This window comes from Oxyura jamaicensis, chromosome 4 (genome assembly GCF_011077185.1).
Source record: "Oxyura jamaicensis isolate SHBP4307 breed ruddy duck chromosome 4, BPBGC_Ojam_1.0, whole genome shotgun sequence".
NCBI lineage: Eukaryota > Metazoa > Chordata > Aves > Anseriformes > Anatidae > Oxyura > Oxyura jamaicensis.
Window position 1 is genome coordinate 50461875 of NC_048896.1, and position 24607 is coordinate 50486481.

Below are 24607 nucleotides of genomic sequence, written 5' to 3' on the forward strand. Positions count from 1 at the left end.
GGCTCCCCACAAAAACAGCCCGACTGCAACCACTGCGGGGAGAAGGGGACGTCCCCCCGCGGCCCCACCCCGCCATGACATGGCGGTCGGGGCGGGGCGGCAGCCGGGAAGCCGGCAGGGAGAGGGGTTCCGCTGCCCGCCGTGGCCTAGGGGACTCTCGGCGATGGGGCTGCCGGCGATGGGGCTCTTGTGCTCCCTGCTATGGCTGGCTAGTGCTGCTGGTCAGGTGCCTGCTAGCACCTGGCGTGGGGAGAAGGGCGGCGGCGGCCCGGGATACCCTCCGTGGGATGGAGGCGGCCGGGAGAGGGAAGCGGTGGCGGCGGCCCTGCGGGTAGGTGCCCTGCACGCCCCTACCCTTGCGATCCCCGATAGGCAGCGGCTACCGCTGGGGGAGGAGGAGGAGAAGGAGGAGGAAGAAGAGGAGGGAGCTGTTGTTGCTGTACTTCGTTCCCCGTTTCGGGCACGAGGTGTCAGCCTCCCCCCGGGTGCCCCCTTGCCCGCCGTGCTGGGGTGCCCGCTCTGACAGGGCAGGGAGACTGAGGGCCAGCCTGGTGCCAGCCCCCAGCGGGTTCGGTGCCTGGTGGTGGGACTAAAGGTAATCCGCAGGCACCTTTAGGGCTTCGGTGTGTTCCTTCCCCCCTTGTGCCTTGAACCAGCACGGGCCAGCCGATGCCTTCTGCTGAAGGGGACGTGACGAAGGCTGGGTTATGCACGCAGAAAAGATGGTGTTAAGTTTTTCATGCTTCATGTTGAGCTTTGTCAGCAGAAGTTGCAGGGAGTTCAGATTGCCTTGCTTTCATATTTTCAGAAACTTGTTTTTCAGAGATCTAGGTTTCCTGATAAATTTAGGTTTCTGAAAGTCTTTTGGCCATTGTACAGCCCTTTAGTTTTATACAAACATAAAACAAGGGAGGATTAAATCTAATCTAAAAACAAGATGTTTTTACGTATCTCTGAACCACAGGGTTAGTTGTGCTGTCAAAGAAGGGCATTGAGTTTGACACAATTTGTTCTCATTTGTTTGGCTTGCCTTGAATCACTCTCCTTCCTTCTGTATGCTTTTAAAAATGTTTTTTGGTATCTTTCTTGGAGCTGAAATTAATCATGGCTTTGGTTTGATAGGAATACAGGATGAATCTGGTTTGAATCTGAGGTGAACAGCTGTCTTGTTATCCAAGTTCATGTTTACTGTTTGTAACCTTTTTCTGCTCTTAGGGTTTTGTCACTACTGGTAACTTAATCGTGTCCACAACGTTTGTTTTTTCTTTAGGAAAGCGCTAAAAGAGTTAGATTTCTGAATTCATCATCAAATGATAATGCATCTGCTTTCTATGGAATAAACCAGTTTTCTCACCTGTTTCCTGAAGAGTTCAAAGGTACAGTTTTTGGCTGCTGCTAATGTCTTTCCTGATGTTTTTTTCTTACTCTTTTCCAGAACCTTGTATTTTTCACATTTACAGATTCTTCCAGTGCTGCTAATCAGCTAGTTTACAATGTCTGGTACCAAACTGTAAGTACTTCTGAAGGATACAATAATCCTCATCATGTTTCTCTGGTCTTGCAAGATTGAATAGCTTAGAGCCTGAGTTTGATTTAGCATGCAGACTTGTTCTTCTTTCTTTCTTCTCACAGGGCCTTAAGACCTTTTTCAGTTACAACTGTTGTAAAAGCAAAAAATAGTCAATGTTCTTGAGTAGTCTTAAGTTCCTTTTCCCAATCCTAAAACAAAATGGGCTACGATCCAGACAGTGCTCATCAGTCAAAGACTGTGCAATTATAGCTATGACTGTCAGGAGCAATATGGCAAGCTTCTTTTTTTTCCTTTTTTCTTTTTTACTGAGATTTGTCTGTTACCTAACCTGATTTTTCACTGTACAGTTCAAGTCTGCTGTTAGATACCATTACTATTCATTGCAGTGATTTCAAACCTCTTTTTGATTTTAAATAACTAAAGAGCTTTTTTCTTAAGTGAAAAACTTACAACTCGAGTGTGTTTTGAAATCTTTAATTTTTCATCTATTTTTTTCCTTTTTTCTGACTAAAATAAAGCAATATTTTCAGTAAGTAAAATATTGTGAACATTCTAACAAAACTTATTTATTATTGATTTATTATTGATTAGCTTCAGTAAGTCTTGATACTCTGTACTCACATGGAGTATTTCTCTTCCTTCTAGAAATGTAGGTATACTTATAATTCATTCTGAAGTATAATCAGTATTTTAAAAGTCATTAATTTCCCTGTGGATTTGAGAATGAGATATAATCTCACAATTCTAACTACAGATAAAAGTTACCTTCTATGGCTTCTAAAAAAAAGAAGTTGTTTTTGTTTCTTTTTTTTTTTTTTTAGTTACTAGATTTATAAATGTTTGTATTCTGTGTTTAGCTATTTACTTAAGAAGCATACCTCACAAACTTCCCAGATACATAAAAGTGCCAAAGGGAAAGGAAAAACCTCTGCCAAAGAAGTTTGATTGGAGGGACAAGAAGGTCATTGCAGAAGTGAGAAATCAGCAAACAGTAAGTCCTGGTGTTTTGCTTTCCTGATTCTCAAGCACTGCTCAGAGACAGTTCCAGCAAGTACATCGCAGAGCACAATGAAGGAAAGGAAAGGATCAGCACTGCCTCAGGACTCTTGGAGCACTAACACAAGTATGGCTAGTTGAGCATATACAGAGTAACATGCAGAGTAGGATTAGACTTAAAAGCGTAAGATGTAAAAGTTGTTGTGTATTTAGAAATTGTGCAATTGTAAATTGTGTGTAATATGATTTTGGATCTAGTCGACTAAGTCCGCAAGTATTTTGTGCTATAAGTATCTTTTATTTTTCTGGAGAGACTGAGATAGATTCAGTACTTGACCTCTTGTCCCCTGTACACCTGGGTACAAATCCCTTGCTTGGAGTGCCCATGGCTGGTCAAGACCAGTATCTTTACCATGAAATACCTCAGGAGATGTACATGTGACAGGAAAATAAATGGAACCCAACTGATCACAGTTTATCCCAAATTGACTATAGGCCTGGTAACCTGTTAGTAGGGTAATAAACAACTCAGCTTTTAAATCCCCAATATATTTCCTGCCTGTGCTTCACCTAGACCATGCCTAGGAATAAATGGTACTCTCTATTTGAAACATCACAATTTCAGGAGCTGAGAACTACAATACAGATTCTGTTACCAGCTAAGATTTTTTCTCTTGAATTGAATTTGAATTTACTGTTTCTTAAGCTGTAATCTAATATAGTTCTGGAAAAATCTGTAGTGTAAAAGCCATTGACTGTCTCCTTAATTCCCTCCCTTTCAAAAACTTACTAAGATGGTTAAAAAATAATTTCTTCCTGAGCCTCTAATTAAGAAAATACACATCTCACAGTAAAAAGTACCTTCAGACCTATTTTAAAGGGTTGTTTTTTATCATAGCAAAAATAAGCCATGAAGGAATCCTTAAAATAAGATACAGATAATGCATTTCTAGCTTTCACAGTGTACTACAGGAGGGGAAAAAATATAAACAATTTTAAGGCAATAAGAAAGAAATTTAACAAGACATTTAAAATACTGATTTAAGATGATGTAGTAAATTAAGAGCCTTGGAAAACCCTTTCAACTTTTTTTTTTCTCTTATCAGACTTCAAAAACAAAGCTGACTTTTATTTTTTTCTCCCATTTCCCTTCTCTTTGTACCAGTGTGGAGGCTGCTGGGCCTTCAGTGTTGTGGGTGGTATAGAGTCTGCCTATGCAATTAAAGGAAATAACTTGGAGGAGCTCAGTGTACAGCAGGTTATTGATTGTTCATACAATAACTACGGTTGCAGAGGGGGATCCACTATAAGTGCTCTGAGCTGGCTGAATCAGGTTTGAAACTTTTCATAAATCTTGAACCCTTCCTTAGTTTTCATATTGGCTTCTTTTTTTCTTTTACTGGGGAAAAAATGATGGGGAAGAGTGAGTGTATGCTTTACGCACACACATGCATATATAAAATACATATACTTTCATATAAAAATTGGATGAGCTATGTGTACATATACTTGTATTGCATATATGTCTGCATGTATTTATGCATGTATAATTACGTATATAGAGAGATGTATTATGTATCATATATCTATGTATTTAGTCTGGAATTAAGCATTGCTTCAAACAGAATTGAAATGATTTGAATTTCAGCGTCTATATATGTTGTTTGTGAATATAATAATTCAACTTAGAGGTCTGAGAATAATGTTCCTTGAGAGGTGCAGTACTGTTATGGAAATCTACTGAAAGAACAGACATACAGTACCAATGTAGAAGGATCCACTGATCCAGGTGTCATTATGTGGATTTGAGTTTCTGGTTTGGGCATCAACATCTGGGGAAAAGGAGGAATATAGAGATTTTCTGTTTTCAAGTTTCTATTGTTTAGTTACAAATACTGTAAAATCATGCAGAAGTTTGGGGATCTCAGAATAAAATCAACCTTGTTTATCTTTGTATCACTTGCAACTTGAAACAATCAAAATGCAAAATGTATATCAAAAATGAATTCTACTTCAGCTATAGCTGGTACATTCCATTCTAAAAATGCAAAATGTGTGTTTATATGTGTAAACAGAAACTTTTTAATATATTTTGAAATAAAAAGTACTCTCTAGGAAGTCAGTTTGAGTTACAAGAATATAAAAAAGAATCCCTCAGTTCTTATTAAAAAATAAAAATAAAAAAAAGGCTGATCCTTCTTTTTAAAGAACTCTATAATTCTACCCATAAAGATTCGTATAATCCCTACTAGTAGTAGTCTAGATAACTTGTTTCTGTTTGCATTTCAAGAAAGATAGAGGATATTCATCTGGATTTCTCCGAAGCAAAATTCCCTCTTGGCTGACAGCAGAGGGCCTATAAGTGAATTAGACTGGAGAAGACACTATCTCAAAATACCATATTGCAGAAGACAAGCACAAAAGGTTGATACAATAGCTTTGCAGCTGGACTTTGAACCATGGCAGCCATAATGCAGTTATATAGTGGCATAAATATTTGAAGTCAATAGCAGAATTGGACTTAATTTCAGATTTTTTGTATAACTGTACGTGGGATATTTGTGGTTCTTGAACTGTTCCAAATAAAGGATAATTCTGTGTGTGGATGTCATTTAGGGAGGATGAAGGAACATCTGAATTCCTTCTGGAACTATCTCTGCAAACAGAGAAACTACAGATAGTAAATATCTTTTCTCTCAACATCATATTCGTATTTCTGATGTCACTACGAACGTACTGTATTTTGAGTCAGTTCTGTGGCTGGTTTCCATGCCTGGTGTGATCTGCATAGAGCTAAAGTCAAACATATTAAATTCTCATTCATTTCTCTTCTTGCAGACAAAAGTAAAACTTGTGAGAGATTCAGAATACACTTTTAAAGCTCAGACAGGACTGTGTCATTATTTTGGTCACTCAGATTTTGGAGTTTCAATAACAGGATTTGCTGCATATGACTTCAGGTAACTACTATAATATTTTTTTTATTCGCTAGTTTCTTCATTGGGATACTTAACATAATTTGGTTTTGATTAATGTGGTACTGTGCAAGTTGTTACTAGCACTGGATTTTTCAGATGAGATTAAAACAGAGGTACTAATCTCTTTGAAATAAACTATCATCAGTCATAAAGGAGGAACTTTAGAGGAACTATAACCCTAGAATCCAGGCCAGTGTTAGTTTTAAGATGTTTATATTCTTTCTAATTAAAGTTTTGAAAGTTCAGCTGATGATTGTGAAAACATGGAAAAACCTCTTGAACCAGGTTGCATAAAAGCATCTAAATCATAAAAACATAGAATCATTTAGGTGGGAAAAGACCTTCAAGATTGTCAAGTGCAGCCATCCACCTAACACTACACATCCATAGCTAAACCAGTGCCACATACACACACCTCTTAAATAGTAGCTCCAGGGACGGCATAAGCAGTTTATTTTCCCCTTCCCCTATGTTTACTCCACTAGTGTTTCCAATTTTATGAGTTGGGTTACTTAAAAAATTTCAGCTTGCAATCTAATAAGTAATTTTAATGGCCCATTTTGAAAACCTCTTGCTGTTTTGTAGTTGTACTGCAAGGTCTTTCCACCAAGAGTGATAAGGGTCAGGGGTGGGAGTCCTGTAACAGCACCTGCGCTGTCCGACCAAGGCTCTATTCAGCCTAGCATCTTATTTCCAGGAGTAGCCAAAATTGGACACTTAGGAACCAGGAAGAAATTAAGAGGGCGTGAGTAGCTACTGTACTTTCTCAAAGCATCAGTGGTTCTAAGGCTTTTTGAGCCAGCCTTGTCTTTATTCCATAGCCCTCAATGTATTTTCTGGACTTTTCCATCTTGGTTCTCTATGAACTTGTAGCACACACAGCATCTGATGGCAAAGAAGGTTAGGTTTCACAACCTAAACACGCACAGGAGGAAAGACTATTTCTGTGAGTTTTGAACCTGTCTCCTAGTTTCATTTCATGCCCCTAATGCTTCTTTTTGGAGGGCGTGGAGGATAAGCAATTGTTGTTCCTTGTCTGCCCTCTATCTGTGTACAGGCTTCCAAGGAAATCCCCACTCTTCACAAATACCTGTAATTTGTACCTAGTAACCATCCTCAACATCTATGGCAGTGTGTTGAAAACTGATCCCTTCTAATGACTGCTGTCCTGTTCCTTCTGTCTGCTAGGTTTCATGTACGTAAAATCAGAGAAGATGCAAATGAGACAGTACTGATTTGGTTCGTTGGTAGATTTGTTTTTTAATATATTTTAAGGCACATTCCCCTTATTTAGTCAGATGTGGGGGCTCATTGCAGAGTTTACTGCAGATTGTTTTGTTTCTTCCCCACATTTTGAAACATTCTAATCTCTTTCTACAGAAAAGACAGGAATGAGTGAGTGAGTATGTTTGTATGTGTGTTTAAGGATGTTTGAAGTACATTTACAGTACAGATACATTTGAAGTAGTTTGCTTTTTTTATTGTTCATTCAGGTTCAGTAATTGTATATCATCTCTATTTAGATAATGGTGATTTTGCCCAGGGGCAGAAGATGCCTTTGTGCATTTTTACACCTACATAAAAGGGACTTTGATTCTTTCTTAAAATAGTGAGAATAGTAGTTTTGTTTTAATTATTACCACTGTTGTACTTTCATATGTATAAACAGACCTTCAAAACTGTCATTTCTTTTGAAGGCAGGGAAATATATAAGGTCAGACTTGCATCATGCTGAAGTGAACAAAGCTTATTAAAAACACCTGTATCCTTAAGGAGAATGCACCCCAAGGAGATCTCTAAATGGAGAGTTCTGTGGACTAATTGCATGTGAAAATAACAAAATTGAAAGTTTGAACTTACCATGTAGTCAGGGGGAGGAGATGAGGCCTGCTTTTCTGAAGGCACTCACATTTGTTGTTGGAGTCCTGATGGTAGGAGGACTTATTCAGAGACTCTTTCAACAGTTAATGTTTAAACCTTTCCCCTTAATATGGAGGTATGCAGTAGGTTTGTTTCAGGATCTAGATAAGGGTTTAGCAATAAACATGAGTTATTTTCTTAAATGTATCTTTTGAGTGTGGCTGGATGTGGCAAGTACTACAGCAACTAATACTTTGTAGATACTAATTATGTTCAAGTTAGAAAGCTTAAGTCAGTGTCTTTAAATTAGGTCTTTTAAATTGGCTATCTTTAAATTGGAACCATGAGTCAGTAACAGTATATCCTATGACTTTAATCAGAATTTGTTGAAAAACTTCAGAAGTATTCTGTTAGTTCAGTATTTATCTGCCCACATCCTCCTTCAGTCAGTGACTTAGCAAACAGTATTGTCAACTGGATTTTGTAGATGTAACTCATAGCTTTTTAGGATTTTGTACTGAGAAACATTATTTCTAATTTTTATCAGTACAATACAGCTGCATACTGAACTTCAGGACAAGAAATATAATTTTAACCAGGAAGTGAATTGCTGCCAGAAATAAGGAACTAAAATCAATTATAGCTTTGCCACTCTGGGTATGCCAAATTTAGATATTACAGATACCATGCAATGATAAATATTTCCTCATATAATACATTACATAAGTAAAATTATATGCAGATGCTAATGGCAAATATCTGTTACTGGTAATGTCCTGTGTTTAGACGTATTTGAGATACATCATATATAACAATGTACTAAAATATGTAAGAGGTACTTGTGTATGTTTGAAAATTAATGGGCAGTAACAATGTAGACTAATGGTTTATCCAAAACTGATTTTTAATTGAGAGGAGCGGTGCATAAAAGGTACGTGGTATTTAGTGTTGCCCACCAATTTGACCCAGACTTTTTTTAATAGCATCATTTCTTTTGATCAGCACCTTTTCCACAGTCTGCGTGCCCTACTTTGATGTTACTGCGTTGTAAATAAAATTCGTATTTATTGATGTATGTTAAGTAGTGCGTAGCACTCACAGGGAAAAGTGTAATTATTTGATTATCAGATCATACTTAACAAGTCGATTACTACCTCTCAAATTGCATTATTATGCTAACTTTAACTGCATTATCACTCACTTCTTTCGCAGTGGCCAGGAAGAGGAAATGATGAGGATGCTTGTTAACTGGGGTCCTCTGGCAGTAACAGTAGATGCAGTGAGCTGGCAGGATTACCTTGGTGGGATCATACAATATCACTGCTCCAGTGGAAGAGCAAATCATGCTGTACTTATCACAGGTTTTGACAGAACAGGTATGTTTCCATCAACTGACTTTCTAGCTTTTTGCATTCTCGTACTTGCAACTTAGCTTCCTGTAGGGCAGGTGATTACAATGCATAATGCTTCAATTGGTTGCACTTTTGAGAACTGTTTGATTTGGTGTCACCTCAATTCTGGAAGTGAGGTCTGATCCCAGGAAAGAGGCTCTTCTTTTCCTTTGGTTTTGTGTTGCGCTTCATGTCCTTGTAAAGACAAGAACACGGTATCTATGTCTTTACCCTAGCAGAAGATATATCCAGTCTGTTCAGCGCTGGTGTATTAGCTGTCTTCTCTGTGAACAACAGTAGGTTTGTCTGTACTATGTCATCCAGTCAGCATCCTATGAGACACTAAAATGCTAATCAAAGAGTGTTAGATTATTATTTTTTTATGCTTCCCAAATCTCATGTTGCCTCTGGTTTATGAAAATGTCTTTTTCAGGTAGCATCCCTTACTGGATTGTACAGAACTCCTGGGGACGTACCTGGGGAATAGACGGTTATGTTCGTGTTAAGATAGGCAGCAATGTCTGTGGTAAGTCTGATGGAAAACAATGCAATTGGTAAAGGCTATATTCTGGGTTATATGTAAGTAAGGTGATATAATGGGATCCTCAGAGAGGAAATACAAATCATTGTTATGTTTTAAAAGAGGGTAGATGAGTTCAGGTAGAAAAATAGTTGTTGCTAGTTTTTGTTTTTTTTCTGTGCCCACCTCAACAATTTACCTATTATCAACATATGGAAGAGACAGGATGTAACGTGAGTATCAATTCTGGCAACTTAGTTCTGATAAGTCTCTGTTTCTAGGACTTACTCTTTTTCTTTTCTATTTCACTTGCAGGTATAGCAGATACAGTTTCATCAGTATTTGTTTGACACTGGCCAAAGACCATGATTGTTATTTGCATAATCATTTGACATACACTGTATGTGAAGATTTTGCTCCAAAGCAACCTTTTCTAAAGTAAGAAACAATTGTATGAGGGCCTGATTTTAGGCTTTACAGGAATGGGTTGGCTGGAATTTTTAAAAATGTTTTTACTTGGAATGTGTATCCTGTATCAAATCTCTCATGGAATAAGCAGACTTAAAATCAACCACAGAGTGTGCAGAAGGAAGTTAAAAAGATGGATTGGAACTGTGAACGTGAAACCAGATCAAGGTGCTAAATACTAAAGAATACACTCCATAAAAATCTTGCTAGAAAAAAATGTTGACAAATAAGGAAGTTGAATCCAATAATCAACAGTGTGATGGAGTATAATCCATGAACATAGAACATGAGATGAACTACGATTATGTCTGGTTTTATTGGGTGGGGAAAGGGGAGGTTGGAATAAAACATTCTCTCTGTTAGGCTTTCATACCCATCTTGTCTTTTGTAGCACCTCAGACATTTTGTCTTCCTCCTTTTTGTGAAATTCTACATTTTCTCTAAAGCTAGAAGAATAGAGGATGGGTAGTCAAAGTTGTCTCCTGAGCACCCAGGGTCAGTGTCGTGCTGCAGTCCTTCCATTTCAATCTGACACCTTTCTTGTGTAGATATAAATTCAGAGCTCTTTAGAGTAGGGAGTGTTTTAGAAAGTCACAGTCTTCTGAATTAATTTGTTAGATAGATAGAAAAGCAAGCAGAAACTATTTAGACAAACCACTTCTAGTGGTTTAACATCCTGTGCCTTGACAGGACATAAGTGTTTGCAAATCAACACTGTCTTTTGATAGCTGTGTCAGTTCCACAAGTCTCCTCTCTACTTCATGACTAACAGTGGAACCAGTGGCAAAGCACAAATGCAAAAAAAAAAAAAAAAGTATCACAGAAAAAATGATGGCAGTAGAGTGTTGTTGATATATTTGCTACCTTTAAAAAGACAGCAATTACGGAATACTCCAAATAGGGTAGATATTGAATTTCCCTACAAAATTATTGAACTTTATTGAACTCACAGGAGACTTGTTGGGAACCAAAGACTGGTTCTAGGTTTGCTGACCTGTATAACTGCAGTTGGAGACAAATGTAACTAGAATTGAAAACTAAACATGTACTTTTAAAGGGTTCTGTCATCGGGAATTCTTTATCTGTATCACTAATTAAGTGCTATTAGGAAAAGTATTGAAGCAATTCTGTAATTTTTGTACTCACTGTACTATGTTAATAGGTCTCTAATACAATCCTTTTGTAACGGATACCATGAATGTTGATAATTGTGTAAATAGTGTCATTAGAAGTCCTTCAAAGTAGAAGGACTAAACCATTTTCAATATAAAAAGAAAAAGACCGAGTACTGTGTTTCACTACGTCAGGTTGTGCTAACCACCATGTTCTACTGGCTGAAAACTTCACATTAACCAAAAGGGGAAATTCTTCTGTAGTATTGCCTTAGCAGATTACAACCAACAAGTAGCATGTTTCCCTAACTGGAAAAAAACAGCTATGTTTTATTATGCAAATTTCCAGGGAAAGCATTTATATAGATGAGAGTCCACTAATGAGATGACAACCTAGCTCTATTAATACACTATGGCCAAAGTCACCTCACTTTTATGATATATCAGTTTTATCCTTATTTCAATGATATTTTGAATAAAAAACACTAAAGTTCTGCCATATCTTTGTTTGAACACTGTGCTTGCTTTAGAAGAAGACTTAACAAAATAAGAGCTTTAATACTGCTTTATTTAAAGTGCAAAGTAAGTAGTTACTTGTATCTACTATTCTTAACGGTAAGTATTTCTACTGAAGAGATTTACATTCATGTGTAATACAGTTCAGGAGGTTTCGGTTTCCACAGATTGAAGACTTAATATTTTTTCAAAATGTAGCTTTTGAAAATCTTAACCCAAAATTCCTTTTGAAATTCCACTACTGCTCAGAAATTAATTTTCTTTTGAAGCTGCTGAGAATAATTATATTTTTGACTTGAATAATTAAATTACTAAAAACCGTTAAGCAAACTAACACACAACAATATGTACAAATAAGACATGATCATGATAATTCATTGTAATTTGCTCTCTCTCCATAAGTGTGGGCTGTATTTTCAACAATTGTCAACACTTCTGCTAAGTTAAACTGGCCACTGATTTGAATTGGGTTATCATTTTAGCTTTAATATAGTATATTTCAATACAGATTATTTTTTCCACAAATGGTTAAATTTCTTCCATAAGTCAATCATACTATTCACATACTTGTCATACATAAATAAATATTTACACACCCATGCTTCATGAGAGCAGTTGCTATACTTGAGGGATAGAACCAGTCAAGATGGAAGTTCTGAAGTTCTTTACAGCAACCAGTCTAGAAAGGTGGTAGTTCAGTCAGAGTCATCACTGCTAAAATAGGAGCTGTCACAGTATTCTGCTGTATAGAGGAATTTATGAATAGTTGGATTCATTTTTGGTATCCAGGGTCTTGGCACTAGAAATGTTGAAAGATTGAACAAATCCACGAACACCTTGTATCTGTCACTGAAAAAGATAATCGGAGCAATTAACATTGCTATGTTGGCATAGGAGGCCATAATTTCAGAAACCTCAGGAATCGTTCCCTCTCCTTTATTGAAGAAGGTTTCTGCTCTAACCATCCTTCTCCTTAATATTTCAGAATAAAAGTCCTGTACTAACTGTTTCTAGGGCATAGCAGATTACATTATATTTTAAGGGAAATAGCCACATCCTTCTCCTAAAATTGCAGACTACACAGACTCTAACCTCCAGACTTCCACTCTTGTAGTAGGTATGAAGGGGAGTGTATCTGGGAAGAATGTTAACCTGAAATTAAGAAAAAGTGAGAAGGATTGCTGAAAAGACAACCTTGAATTTTAGGCCATCTTCAGTGAATTCAGTATAACCTGCCTGCTTTCTTTCCCCCACTCTATTATAGTGTTTTAGACAGGAATCATTGCCCACAGCTATAGATATGCATATCTATATGCATTTGCTGCATACTGTGTCTCTTAGAAAACAATCCTAAAAGAAGGTCCTCTTAGAAGATATTTCAAGTGTTCGTTTGCTTTCTGAGGTAATGTGGTTCGGAACATAGTGAGGACACAGTTGAGCCTAAAAAGCTCAAACCAAACGACCTGAATTCTCAAATTTTGTGTAAGGAAGTTCTGCTCATTGAGAGAATTCTGCACTTAGGCCCAAACCGTCCATTAAAAGAAGAATGTTAAATTTTCTCTCTGCTTCATCCAACAGAAGAAAAGATGTTTCTGATTTTTTGCCTGCACAGCTAAAGGGTATTAATTAATATCAGCTTTCAGAATATATTCAATCCTAAATTTCAGTACCTTAGGTTATACAGTGGGAGTCATTCTAAGGAATAAAGCAACTGTCATTAGCTGCACAGCAGACGGGACTAATTTCCAGCCTGTATCACCTAATTAACTTGGGCTGGATAGCGCACGAGCTAAACGATGCAGAATTAATATTATTTCTATTACGGTAATGCCTAGATCCCTTGCTTGAGACTTATAAATGGCATTTTGCATGAGTGATCAAAGCCGTTTGCCCCAACAGGTTTTGAATTTACGTATGTCAACCTGATAAGTAAATGTACAACAGGCAGAAAGGAGGAAATGACAGAGTCCCAAAAAAGAAACAACAGCCTCCTAACCTCCAGTGAGTTGTCGGAAATCTGTCTCCTGGCAGTACAATGCCTACAAACTGCATGATTGTAAGTAATGGGGGAAAGGCATTATTCTTACCTCACTGTTGAGCGCAAATAGTGGTAGCCTGATGAGCCTCCTGTGCCAGCCTTGCTGCCAATCATTCTGTGCACCATGCAGACATGGTTATCTAAGTAACACAAACCAAGGGCATGGCAAATAGCCAGTGTTAAGATTGAAACAAAAGGTCACATCAAGGTGAATCATTGAAATATTAAAGATTACAGAGAGATGAGCTACTAGGTTTTCAGCAATGCAGGGGTAAATTATGCCACTCTTTAGTCAACTAACATAAAATGATTGTTAATATGGAATTAATACACTGTTATACATCATTGTGCTCTGTTCGTACAGAATTAATACGTTCAATTATAGTTGTCTAAGTAGAGAAAAAACAGAAGGAATGTTTGCATGTGAAGAGTTGTCATGATGAGGGTTTGGAAGGCATTGGAAAATAAACTGCTGCAGCTTAAATAAAATTGTTCACCTAATTTAAAGCATGTAATGGAATTGATAGTTCTACCTATGTGTCTTTCCTCTTGGCCAATATATATATATATATTTTCTTAAAGGAAGAACTCAGAAGCTTGGTTCTAAAACTCTGAGTATAACTAGTCTAAGAAAGTATAAGATAGAACAGTTTACATGCATCTAAAAGAATATCAGAGTTAAAAAAGTGCAACTTACATCTCCATTTGGTCATGAGCACATCGATATCCATAAGAGAGGTAAGAAGCTGAAAGGGAACCTGAAAACGAGGCTCCTCTCTTGGAAAATGAAAGAGGAGACAGTAAGATCTCTTACAATGTGCTTTATTTTTCAAAATACCACTTCAGCAGTGCAAAACTCTCACTTAATGTATGTTTTTCCTAAATCGGTATTGAAATACCAGTAGATATTCAGACAAATACTACTGACATGTAAGTCTCGATCTGTCCTTTTTCCTTCATTTGAAAAATAACCTAAAACTTTCTAGGACACTTCTTTGTATAACAATCTGAACAGGGCATTTGCTAGTTTTGGCCCGAGGAGCAACCCCTGTTGAGACAGTGGAGCCTCTGTCCTTGAAGGTATTCAAAACTCAACAGGATGCAGTCCTGTGCAGCCTGATCTGACTTTCAGGTTGGATCTACTATATGGTCCTGGGTTTTAGTGTAGGGTTGGACCAGATGACTTTCCAAGGTCCATTCCAACCTAAATGAGCCTGTGCTGCTGTCCTTAACCTTCACCTCTCCTGTTGCCAGTAAGCACTGAAGACATATCTTCTAACATTACCTGTAGAAGTAGATCATCAGGGCACCCTTCAGCGCTTTGTAAGACAGTCTTCTTTCTCCTGTAAAATACAAACATCTTTAGTTTGTTGCTGATTCTCCTGCAAATGTAATCATGATTATTCTATATGTATTGTATACAAAAAATATCAACCCAAAGCATATATGAATATACCTTTACTAAGCAGGTGTTCATGTCGTTTTTCATCAAATAATGAAAGTAATACATCTTTCTGTTTTTGGAATTCAGATAAGAAGTCTTCTTTTTCTTCTGATTCTGGTTTGGCCTTTGATATTTAAAGCAAACAGTATTTAGAATTCAGTAGGGAAAATTAGGCTCTTTAGTGAGCTTTGACATAACTTCTACTGTAAACACCCTTCAAGTTTACACTTTAAATGTATGAACTGTATTTTCAAAGAAGATAGACAAGTCACTGAGTCACTGTCCTTTAAAAAACAATTGCCACAAAATGTGCAATTAATAAGCTGTCAAAACAGTTCAGATGAATGAATGTTCAAACAAACTGGCAGTTTACCATTTTTCTTTAGGTCTAGAGGCCTTGGAACACCTAATCTTAATTTGTTTGAGGCCTAATTATTTTAGTTCTTCATTTTCAAGGCAAAAAGAAGACACCTTTGCACAGCTATGGGTTAGAAAATTGTATATAGAAAGGTTGGGTAAATTAGAAGGTTGTAAACATATTCCCAAGATCTTAATAAATTCTTATGGTGTTTTTCCATTAAGAATGTACTTATACCTACTTTACAGTATCTCGGTATTTTCTCATGCTTATTTGCCAGTGTAATTCAAATGATCACATAGCAGCAAAGTGCCATATACTGTTAAATAAAAATAGCCACTTTATAGTGACACTCTATATGCGCAGGTCAAGGACCCAAACTTTGTGGAGTTTTACTCTGAACTGCAAATACAAGCACTCAAGGTGACATAGGTTAACTAAAATGAATTGCAGACCTTCCACTGATACTTTCCTTTTTCTTTTGCAATCAAAATTCATGTATCAGGTACTTTAAGAGTTCTTAGATGTCAAATTATAAATGTATTCAGATTTCCAGGAAAACTTCACAATTTTCCTGTTTCTTGTAAACACAGGCTGCTGAAGATTAAGTGAAGTGAGTGAGAAACTATTACTGGGACAAAATGCCAATCAAAAATATGTGATTTTCCAGCTGTCTTTCCTTATAGTTGGATCAACAGAACACTACTAACCTGCACTATGGCAAATTCCTCTTCTAAACCTTTTAAAACATTCACTTCAAATTGTCCCCAGAAATCAAATCCTTCGGCCTCGAGTCCTGGAGTTCTTTCCAGCCATGCCTTTAATAATAACAATAATAATAATGTGTTCAAGTATTAATAATGCAAATGCATTAAGCTGGAATTACAAAATAAAACAAAACAACTGCAGCAGGACAATTTAATAACCTGTATATAGGTGGTAATCACTGGAATAAGCATGTCTACAAGGAAGATTTATACCTGTATAATGATGCCATGCAAACACAACCACAGGTTCCAAATTAAAAGACTACTGTTGGAAGACAAAAGCTGTCTTGTTAAAACCAATTCCCTTGTAGACACAGGAATACAATCTTATTCCACATATTTATGATAAACATTAAGATAAATCTCAGAAGGTAGATGTAGAACCATCTGCTAGTACAACAACCATTTATTTCTTTTTTATCAGGTCATGATCACACCATCTGCCATTAGCTTACACCAAAAGATGCAATAATACAAGACAAATTTATGTAGCAGTTACCAAAGCCTCCTCTTTGATTTCCTTTTAATAATGGGAAATAACATGGTAGAAAAAAGACGAGGAATCTTTATGGTCAAACTCCCGTTAGAGATAATTTAATTTAGCTATTCATTATCTAATAGCACGAAGTCTTAATGAAGAAAAGTTACATGAGTTTCTTATATATTCAGGTGTAAGTAGATGAATGGAATGATCAATAAGAATAATTTTGTCACAGAGGCAGATGTTTTTATTGAGGCTTATATTGCATTATTCTTTAGGAAGTTAAGTTTGTATGTGGTGAAAAGGATAAGGGAGTTAAATCAATCACCATGTTTGAGTGATTCATAACTTTGAGACAATGCCATTAAATCAAGTTAAGTGAGAAAGAAACACTTGTTAAAACATCTTTTCTCCTTTCCATTTTGGGTTGGCATTTTTCATGTTCTGTTTTTTATCCTCTCTACTACACCTCACTAACAGTGAAAGTATTTTTGAAGTTTTCTTCTGAAAAGGGTTTGTGGTCATGAAAAACACAAACAAACCAGTACATTTATAGTCTTGGACAACTCAAATTTCTGCAATGCCATTTACTAGTTTAGCAGGTTTTTTTTTGTTTGTTTTTTTTCAGATAGAAGCTGTGAAAAAATAAGTTGGCTTATTAATGACCAACTCTCTTTCATGCTAAATTTGATAAGCATCCAAAATGTGATTCATTGGGGAGCTGCCAGCATGTTTGTTTCTATCCAGGGAGAAGAATTTGTCACTGATACCAATGAAGGACATTCTTGGAGAACAGGGGAAAACATTTAAGCAAGTTCTCAGACAGACTTTGTTACCTCCACAAGCTGCAGAAGTGTTGGTTCTTGCTCTGATTTAAGCAGTAGTTCATAATCCTGTCCTTTGAAGTTATCACGGTAATGCCTTCTGTTATAGGGGACTCTCAGGCTTTGGGGAACACCAATCTTGTTCTCTAGCAAGCGAAACTGCAGGCTCTGAAAACCTGAGGCTGGGCTTAGGTAGTCTCTTTGGGAATAGACAAGAAAAACATACAAAAATGCAGGATATTATTTTACAATACTGGGTTCTCTGGTTCTCACCTAAAGAATGAATGACATATTTCACATTTGAAGAATATCAAACACGTGGCCAAACATTTATGGTATGCTTCCAATTAAGAAAAAAAAATAAATGGTATTTTAGTGCAACTATAACATGTGTAATACATTCTAATCAGAAAATTATATGCATGGACATATACTCACTTATGTTTATATTGTGTTCTAAAGTTGCAGCTGTGTGTGTACACATGTTGTACAAGAGAAAACATCAGTGAATATAATTTTCTTTCCACATAGCATAAGCAGCTTCACCCCAAATAGGTATCAGGGAAATTTCCACATCACTCAAGTGCCAGTAAATGGCTTTTAAGCAGGCTTGTTATACTTCAGAATAATTGTTATGTATGAAATAAATAAAAATCTAATAATTTCTTTCCTGAACCTTATTCTGAAGGATTTATTAATAGGATTCTTTCTGGGTTAAATTGTGTGACCACTTTAGAAGAACTGATATATAAAAGTAATCTGAAATCCCACATCACTAGATAATTGTAATGCACTTAGAATTGCAAATATAAGATTTGGAAAAAACAAGTAATCTGATTTTATATTTGCTTATCATATTGCATAAGAACTCCTCAAAAGAAATGATTAACTCATGTATTTACCTTGCTGTAGAAGACAGATATTTCAAACTTCCACAGGAAGACAATTTGTAGTTTCACATGCTTTTTAGTTAGGGACCATTAAAAGACAGAGGGAAAATGGTACGAAAGCAATGCAGAAGTGGGTGGGATGCTGGACAGCACTATGTTCATGAGTCAGACGGGTCAGGGACACAAGCAGAACGGAAGCAGAAAGGCAGATGGTGGATTGTGGATGAAGCTGTCATGCATGGCAGTGGAAGGAGCTAGTTGTGGTGAGGGAAGCGAGAGGAAATGCCAAGTGAGAAATGAGGCAAACCAGTTGATCCCAAATAAAGCCTGAGCAGAAGGTAGATGAGCTACCAACCAGCTGGTGCAACAGTACTTTGGGCAGCTACTGGAAAGCACAAATTCTTGGGCAGAAATAAGAAGAGAGCAATATTTCCTTCAGCCACTTGAAGCCTCCAGCACTGCATGCCCACATTGAGAAGCAATGAAACACTGTCCCAAGCAAGATAGTTTAAATGTCTGTTTGATAATACACAGAGAGTGCATTTCTGTCACCCAAACACTTTTATGATTTGTCATAGAACATGGCTACAACTGTGCAGTGCTAAGTTTCTAGTAAAGTGTTAACAGAACCAAGAGCTATTTCTATTGTTTCTGCCATTCTTTTTATCTGAAGACCTTTATCAGCAGCACACAATCACCAACAGATAACTTGTACTTAATTACAGGGTATGCTGGATTAGTATTCAAGCTCAGGTTCTTCGTTGACTCTTGTACTCTAATATTACGGCTACTTCTCAGACGTGTTCTCACCTTGCTGAACAATCAAGGTGCTGGAAGCTGCCAGAGCACATTAAAGACCTTGCTTAAATTCACAGCCAACTGTAAGGCTGAGCATTACTAGCCCATGGATTACTGTGGAGGAATAGTAAGTATTTACCTGAAATCAAAGAAGTCCAATGCAGTCATAGTTTCTAAAACGGAGAACTGTTCCACAAGTAGTTTCAGAATCATTGCAATTCTGTTCATTCGAGTGATAACCTTCAGCATGTTTCTCTCATCTCTTACCTTAATAAAAAATAAAGACCGTAAACAGACAGAGAATGGTGTTCTCTTTACCTTCTACCTATTTATTTCAGGTCTTTCCACTGTTGTGCATCACTATAGTCCCCAAGTCCATTCCATGTGAAATCCATAGCAGCAGCTCAATACTTTATATTGAGTATAAAGCCTTGTTTTTAGCTGAAAACTGAATGTATGATTTTCAAAGATCAAAATATTTTTTTCTCTCAAAGATGACACATTGCAACTTGGACAATTTTTTTTTTTCTTTCATGTATTTTAACCAAAATAAAAGTCACTGCAAGAAATTAAATTCTAGACCAAAATCATTTATAGAATAAACATTTCTAATTATTACAATGTGACTTTAATGATATAAATTACAACATTATAATTATATTATGATTTCTATTATAATAATTTCTATAATCTATATTGTGAGAGAACAAGCCATAATGCAAGTGCAGAAAGTACTTAAAGCTGAGACGCAGAATAATCTGAGATATATTAGGACAGAACATCTGAACAGATGCTTGTCAAAGACTTGCACTAGCAAGCAGAAGAAAACAGAAAAGACAGCATCTATTGGGAATAGAAAATGTGAAATGGAAAACAAGGGAACTCTCTTAAGGATAAGTTGAATGCTTTGCCTCCAGAGATATCTGCTAAAATTCCTATTAATTTTAATGGAATCAAGTTTACCTCTAAGACCAGGGCACACAACAAGGAAATATCAAACTACAAAAATGAAAAATGAAAACCATTTCCTTAATCATCTTGATGTGTTCTCAACTTTAACATTGACATTTCAGATTCTGATTATAAGGTAGCTTTCATTTATTACAAAAATAAATAATGAGAAATGAATCTATCAAGAGCTGATTATGGTCAGTTATATTTTGATACAATTTTCAACTAAAAAGCCAACAAAATGACTGCAGAGGATAAGTAAGATCATTCTCATTGAGAGTTATAAGGAAAAGGCTACTTCTTTCTGAAAGAAGGTCTGATCTACTAGATTTTCTTCACATACAGGTACTCAGGTTGTTATTCAAGGTATCCAAGGCATTTCTCAAAATACATGCAGTCAGCATTTTTCTATGAGTACAATACTCAGTGAAGAGTCTTCCTTAGTTATCTGTTTATGAGGTGTGTTTAATGTTGGATAAATGTTTAGAGCTTTAATAATATTCCTTGTGTATTTGTCATTTTAAGAAATTCTCAGGCAATTGTACATTGTGATTTTGATTGTTGTCTTTCTATTGGACTTAATACAACTCAACTACCAAAAAGAGTTTTGCTTTCATATAGTAGTTATTGGATGGAAGAAAATGGTATGTAGACTTCAAAAACTTGAAGAAATGCAGAATTGACATTCCAATGTTAAGATACCTGTTAGCTCTGTTTTCAGTTTTGCCTCTGAGCATGACTTTTCTGCAGTAAAATAGACCCACATTAGCTCCTGCAATTATCCACTACTACCAGGAAAGTATGAGATAATTTTAGCCAATCAAACTGGTCTTGGAGAGTGATCTACGTAAAAAGCAGACATCAGGAGGAAATAGGATTTTACAGATCAAGCATCTGTACATACTATCAAGATATAAGAGCCACACAACCAAATTTCTTTTTCTTTTTTTTTTTTTTTTTTTTTTTTTTTGGGTGGGGGTGGAGGTGTGAGATGGAGGGGGTGTGTGCTGTTTTTTAAAAATACAGCACATGTTGATTTAGTAAAACCCATATATATCAGGCTGGGAAGAAAGAGACAAGAGAGAGAGGGGACTGAATTTTCCCAAAATGAGTATTTGCTCTTGACTTACATGGCCATTTTGAAAGATCACCCGAACAGAATCCAATTCCCACAGAATCTGCTTAAACCAAAGTTCATAAGCTACAACAAGAAAGGTATCGTTAGCGTTACCTTCAACATTACTTTGTTTTTTTCTTGATAGCACTGATGAAGTAAAATTCTCAGATTTTGATGTGAAGTGAATAGCCCATGTTTCCTATACCACTGTATAAAAAAAAAGCACTGATACACAAATGTATTGCCTATTCAAGTATGCCGTCTGTTACCAAAACTATTATGTGAAATAATCTACCATCCAGAATGTAAACAGATTTTTTTAAGGCATGTTTTTCATGTCAGTTATTAGATGTACTTAATGCAGATTACAAAAGGGGTTAAGAGAAAATCCAGCTCCAATACTTCATTAAAAGCATTATGGCATTCCCCTCTGCTTACAACATTCCCCAGAGCTGCTTACAACCTTAATGAAATCTAAATATCTCCCATCAACAACAGGAAAATATTATCAAGACCAGTGTCTGCAAGCAGTTAGGGAGCACCTAACCATTGTGCTGGCTTCTAGAGAGCCTCGTGATGGTTAAAAAGTTGGATTGAAGTTTCAGAGAAGGCACAAGTCAACACAAAAACCTTGCCTACAATAATTTAACATAGCAGCCTGTTACTCAAACCAAGAATGAATTTCCCCACCTTAATTTCTCCAGAAACAGAACCGTTGAGCTCTTGGTTTTCCAAATCCAAATTTTATGTTTATGGTTTCATAAGCATAGAGTGAATTAATGCCTTACAAAAGATACAGGAATACAACAAATGCAGATAAAATACAGAGTGATTGTAGTGACTATGTCTAATGTGAAAACAAATTATGCATAGCATGTTTCAGCATTAAATAACTCCCTGTGGCAAGAATGTCAGAAAAGCAACACTTTAGTCCTCCCAACCGCTTACCTTGATGTGTCACAATGAAAAGATGCTCATCATGGATTTTGTTTCCTTTCTTTTCACTCTGAAGCTCTTGAGCATTCAGTATTTTGTTCAGCTTAAAAATGAAAATAAGGCTATTTGTAAAGTTTTCAATTCTGCTATTAGCCACAGTGTACTGTAGTCCTACTGAGTAGAGCTAATATTTAAGAAAAAATATTTTTAAATATTTTTAAAAAAATCCAGGTTATATGAGAAGTTAGACTAAGTCTCAGGCATTAATTTTTATTTTTATTTTTAAAAAAAAAAAAATCTTGCCTGAAATTAACATTTTGGTACATCAAGTAGTAAAGTTTGGGAACTACCTTAAGGGTTTTTAATTATTTTTTTAAAAAAAAGAGAGAGAGAGAGAGAGAGAAAACCAAATATCCAAATATCCAGTGTATTCTCCAGATCTTATATCGATACTGTCATGTTCGGTGCAACACAAGTCCTATAGTAAGATTCTGTGTAATCATGTATTAGCATAACCATGCAAGAGCTCCATTTGAGGCTGTACTAGTTATTTCAGTTCTGGTGTTACTGATTTTTTACTCAGTCAAATTCACAATCTCAGTTGCTTTAAAAAAAAATCTTTGCAAGATTCTGTGTCATACATCAACGAATTAATATTTTGGGCACTCACTTCAGTTATTGCTATCACCAAAAAAAAAAAAAGGCAATGTCTGAATTGTAACTTATGTCATTTTATTTTTGCATATTTCTTAATTACATCTAGTGATTTTTTTGTTTGTTTGTATGTTTGTTTGATTGTTTTCTGTATCACACCCCAGATTACTGCACTGTATTTTTCCAGCCAAATATTCTGGGCTTTCACACAGTAATCTGGGGAAGTTACACATGGCCTGCTGACATGTAGAGAAATTGCCAACTGGCAATTGTCAGGCCAGCGAAAGTCTTCTGTGGTGCGCCATGTCACAGCCGAGGTTTGCCAGTACAAACAATTCCTGACCGACCCCCCCAGATACCCAGCTTCCCTGCAATTAGAGTAGCCATCCCACAGTCTGCCTGCAACCATCTCAGCTGAGTCAGGTACTGGTGCCTCAGGTACACCTGGGGAGCTCAGGCAGGGAAAGGGCACGTTGAGACCTGCCACAGTGACTGCCTGACTGCTGTCAGTGCATAACAGGAAGAATTGACAATCAGAAGTCCTGGCTCAAGCCTTCAGAGTGACCAGGGCAGTAAAAATCAAAACCTTGCACTTACTTGTAGGTAGTCTCCGTAGATAAGTCCACCTTTGCTGGCTTTATTCATCCCTTCTTGTGATTTGTCATCTTTTTCCTCTTCCAAAGATAGCTTGCTAAAATTAAATCTAAGAAGAAAAACAAGCAAATAAACTATTTAATTAGAGATCTATGACTATGCCTGCCTTTTTATTGAGATGCATCTAAAATTCAAACAATGCCTTGTTTTGAGCAAAGTGAACCACTAAAGCAGTCTTGTGAGAAAAACAGCATGCCAAGCATGCATCTTGCCACGGTAACAACTGGTAGCATTAAAAGTAGTTAGTTCATCAAATAATCCATGCTCTGAAAAGTCCTCACACAACATCTTCTCCTTTAGCAAGAACTGCAGCAGTCTATTTGCTGATAACCGCTAATTCCCCTCTCAACTTTAATATAAAGTTATATATTTTAAAGCAAAATAGAGAGAAGAGGGACTCACAGGTATTTGCTCCCTGCAAAGGGGCACCCACTCATAGTTCCAATGTCCAAACTTGCTGAGCTGTGCTCTAGGGAATATGCTCCGTTAGTTTGCCCAAACCTGCTGCAGCTACCTTATATATAACCTTACCTCACTGCATAGGCCAATCCCCAAATTCTCCTCCTTAGCCCTCAGCCCATCCCTGCTATTCCATAATTACAGCAACTACCTTGGCACAAAGGTCAGTAAGTTCATGTGGGTTTGGCTCTTTTCTTTTTTCTTTTTTTTTTTTTTTTTTAATTATTTTTTCAATCAAAAGAAGAATGACTGGGATACCTGCTTTGTCCCATATCACACAATTTTTTGTGCTTTTTCCTTCAAGATTTCCACGAGTTGCTGTTTGGGGACTCAGGCGGTTGTCAGGAGTAAGTCGATGAGAGGCCTGTGTGTGAATTAAAGCAATTATCTATATTTAAATTGGGAATTGTTTAAGTAGGTTCGTAACCTGCAACTCCTTGTATCAAAACATCAAGATACTTTGAACTTTAAAAAGGTGAAACATACTGAAAAAGAAATGAAAGGGGAGAGGATGGGAAAGAGAACATATCTCGCAGACTGAACAAGGTTTGTTAAAGGCTTTCAATACGCTTATTTTCAAAATGTGCACACAGATTAAGTAAAACAAGTGAAAATAGCCATATACATCTCCTGTTCCTTTTCCAGTGGTTTAATTCATGGCAATTTCTTGATTTTATTTCCTCCTGCAGATGTTTCACTCTCATTTGTTGACAAATGTTACTCAATTCTGGTAAATCATCAGCCCAACACGCTATGAAGTAACGTGTAACTAATGCGTACTTCTTCTGTGCCTGCCAGCCTGTTCCAAAAAAAAGTTAACGCTCAGTTTTACTGCAAACAAAGCTCCGGGGCCCCTGTGACCCC

General features: G+C 36.7%; 2 protein-coding genes across 3 annotated transcripts; one reads left to right on the top strand and one right to left on the bottom strand.

Moving 5' to 3' along the window:
* Positions 1–6: 6 nt before the first annotated feature.
* Positions 7–11357, top strand: CTSO (cathepsin O). The gene is made up of 8 exons (XM_035324834.1): positions 7–331; positions 1271–1376; positions 2389–2522; positions 3693–3860; positions 5366–5487; positions 8578–8741; positions 9190–9282; positions 9592–11357. Exons 1-8 carry the CDS (start codon positions 80–82, stop codon positions 9624–9626), a joined length of 1074 nt encoding a protein of 357 aa, XP_035180725.1. The 5' UTR covers positions 7–79; the 3' UTR covers positions 9627–11357.
* A 49-nt stretch (positions 11358–11406) lies between these two features.
* On the bottom strand, positions 11407–24324 carry TDO2 (tryptophan 2,3-dioxygenase). 2 transcript variants are annotated; one of them, XM_035324833.1, is made up of 12 exons: positions 24002–24324; positions 23228–23333; positions 21989–22079; positions 21054–21124; positions 19112–19239; positions 17297–17483; positions 15923–16030; positions 14867–14978; positions 14696–14753; positions 14108–14187; positions 13460–13550; positions 11407–12221 (listed from the first exon to the last, which is right to left on the bottom strand). In XM_035324833.1, exons 1-12 carry the CDS (start codon positions 24013–24015, stop codon positions 12068–12070), a joined length of 1200 nt encoding a protein of 399 aa, XP_035180724.1. In that variant the 5' UTR covers positions 24016–24324; the 3' UTR covers positions 11407–12067. The 2 variants fall into 2 exon arrangements, with proteins under 2 accessions (XP_035180724.1, XP_035180723.1); XM_035324832.1 differs by lacking the exon at positions 24002–24324 and adding an exon at positions 23687–23803.
* Positions 24325–24607: the final 283 nt, after the last annotated feature.

Coding starts and splice junctions, on each gene's coding strand:
- CTSO (XM_035324834.1), top strand. CDS start 80: ATGGCGGTCGGGGCGGGGCGGCAGCCGGGAAGCCGGCAGGGAGAGGGG. Junction 332..1,270: donor CGGTGGCGGCGGCCCTGCGG/GTAGGTGCCCTG, acceptor TTTTTTCTTTAG/GAAAGCGCTAAAAGAGTTAG. Junction 2,523..3,692: donor AAGTGAGAAATCAGCAAACA/GTAAGTCCTGGT, acceptor TCTTTGTACCAG/TGTGGAGGCTGCTGGGCCTT.
- TDO2 (XM_035324832.1), bottom strand. CDS start 23,721: ATGAGTGGGTGCCCCTTTGCAGGGAGCAAATACCT. Junction 21,125..21,988: donor TTTCATTGTGACACATCAAG/GTAAGCGGTTGG, acceptor TTCTTGTTGTAG/CTTATGAACTTTGGTTTAAG. Junction 17,484..19,111: donor TTGGACTTCTTTGATTTCAG/GTAAATACTTAC, acceptor CTATTCCCAAAG/AGACTACCTAAGCCCAGCCT.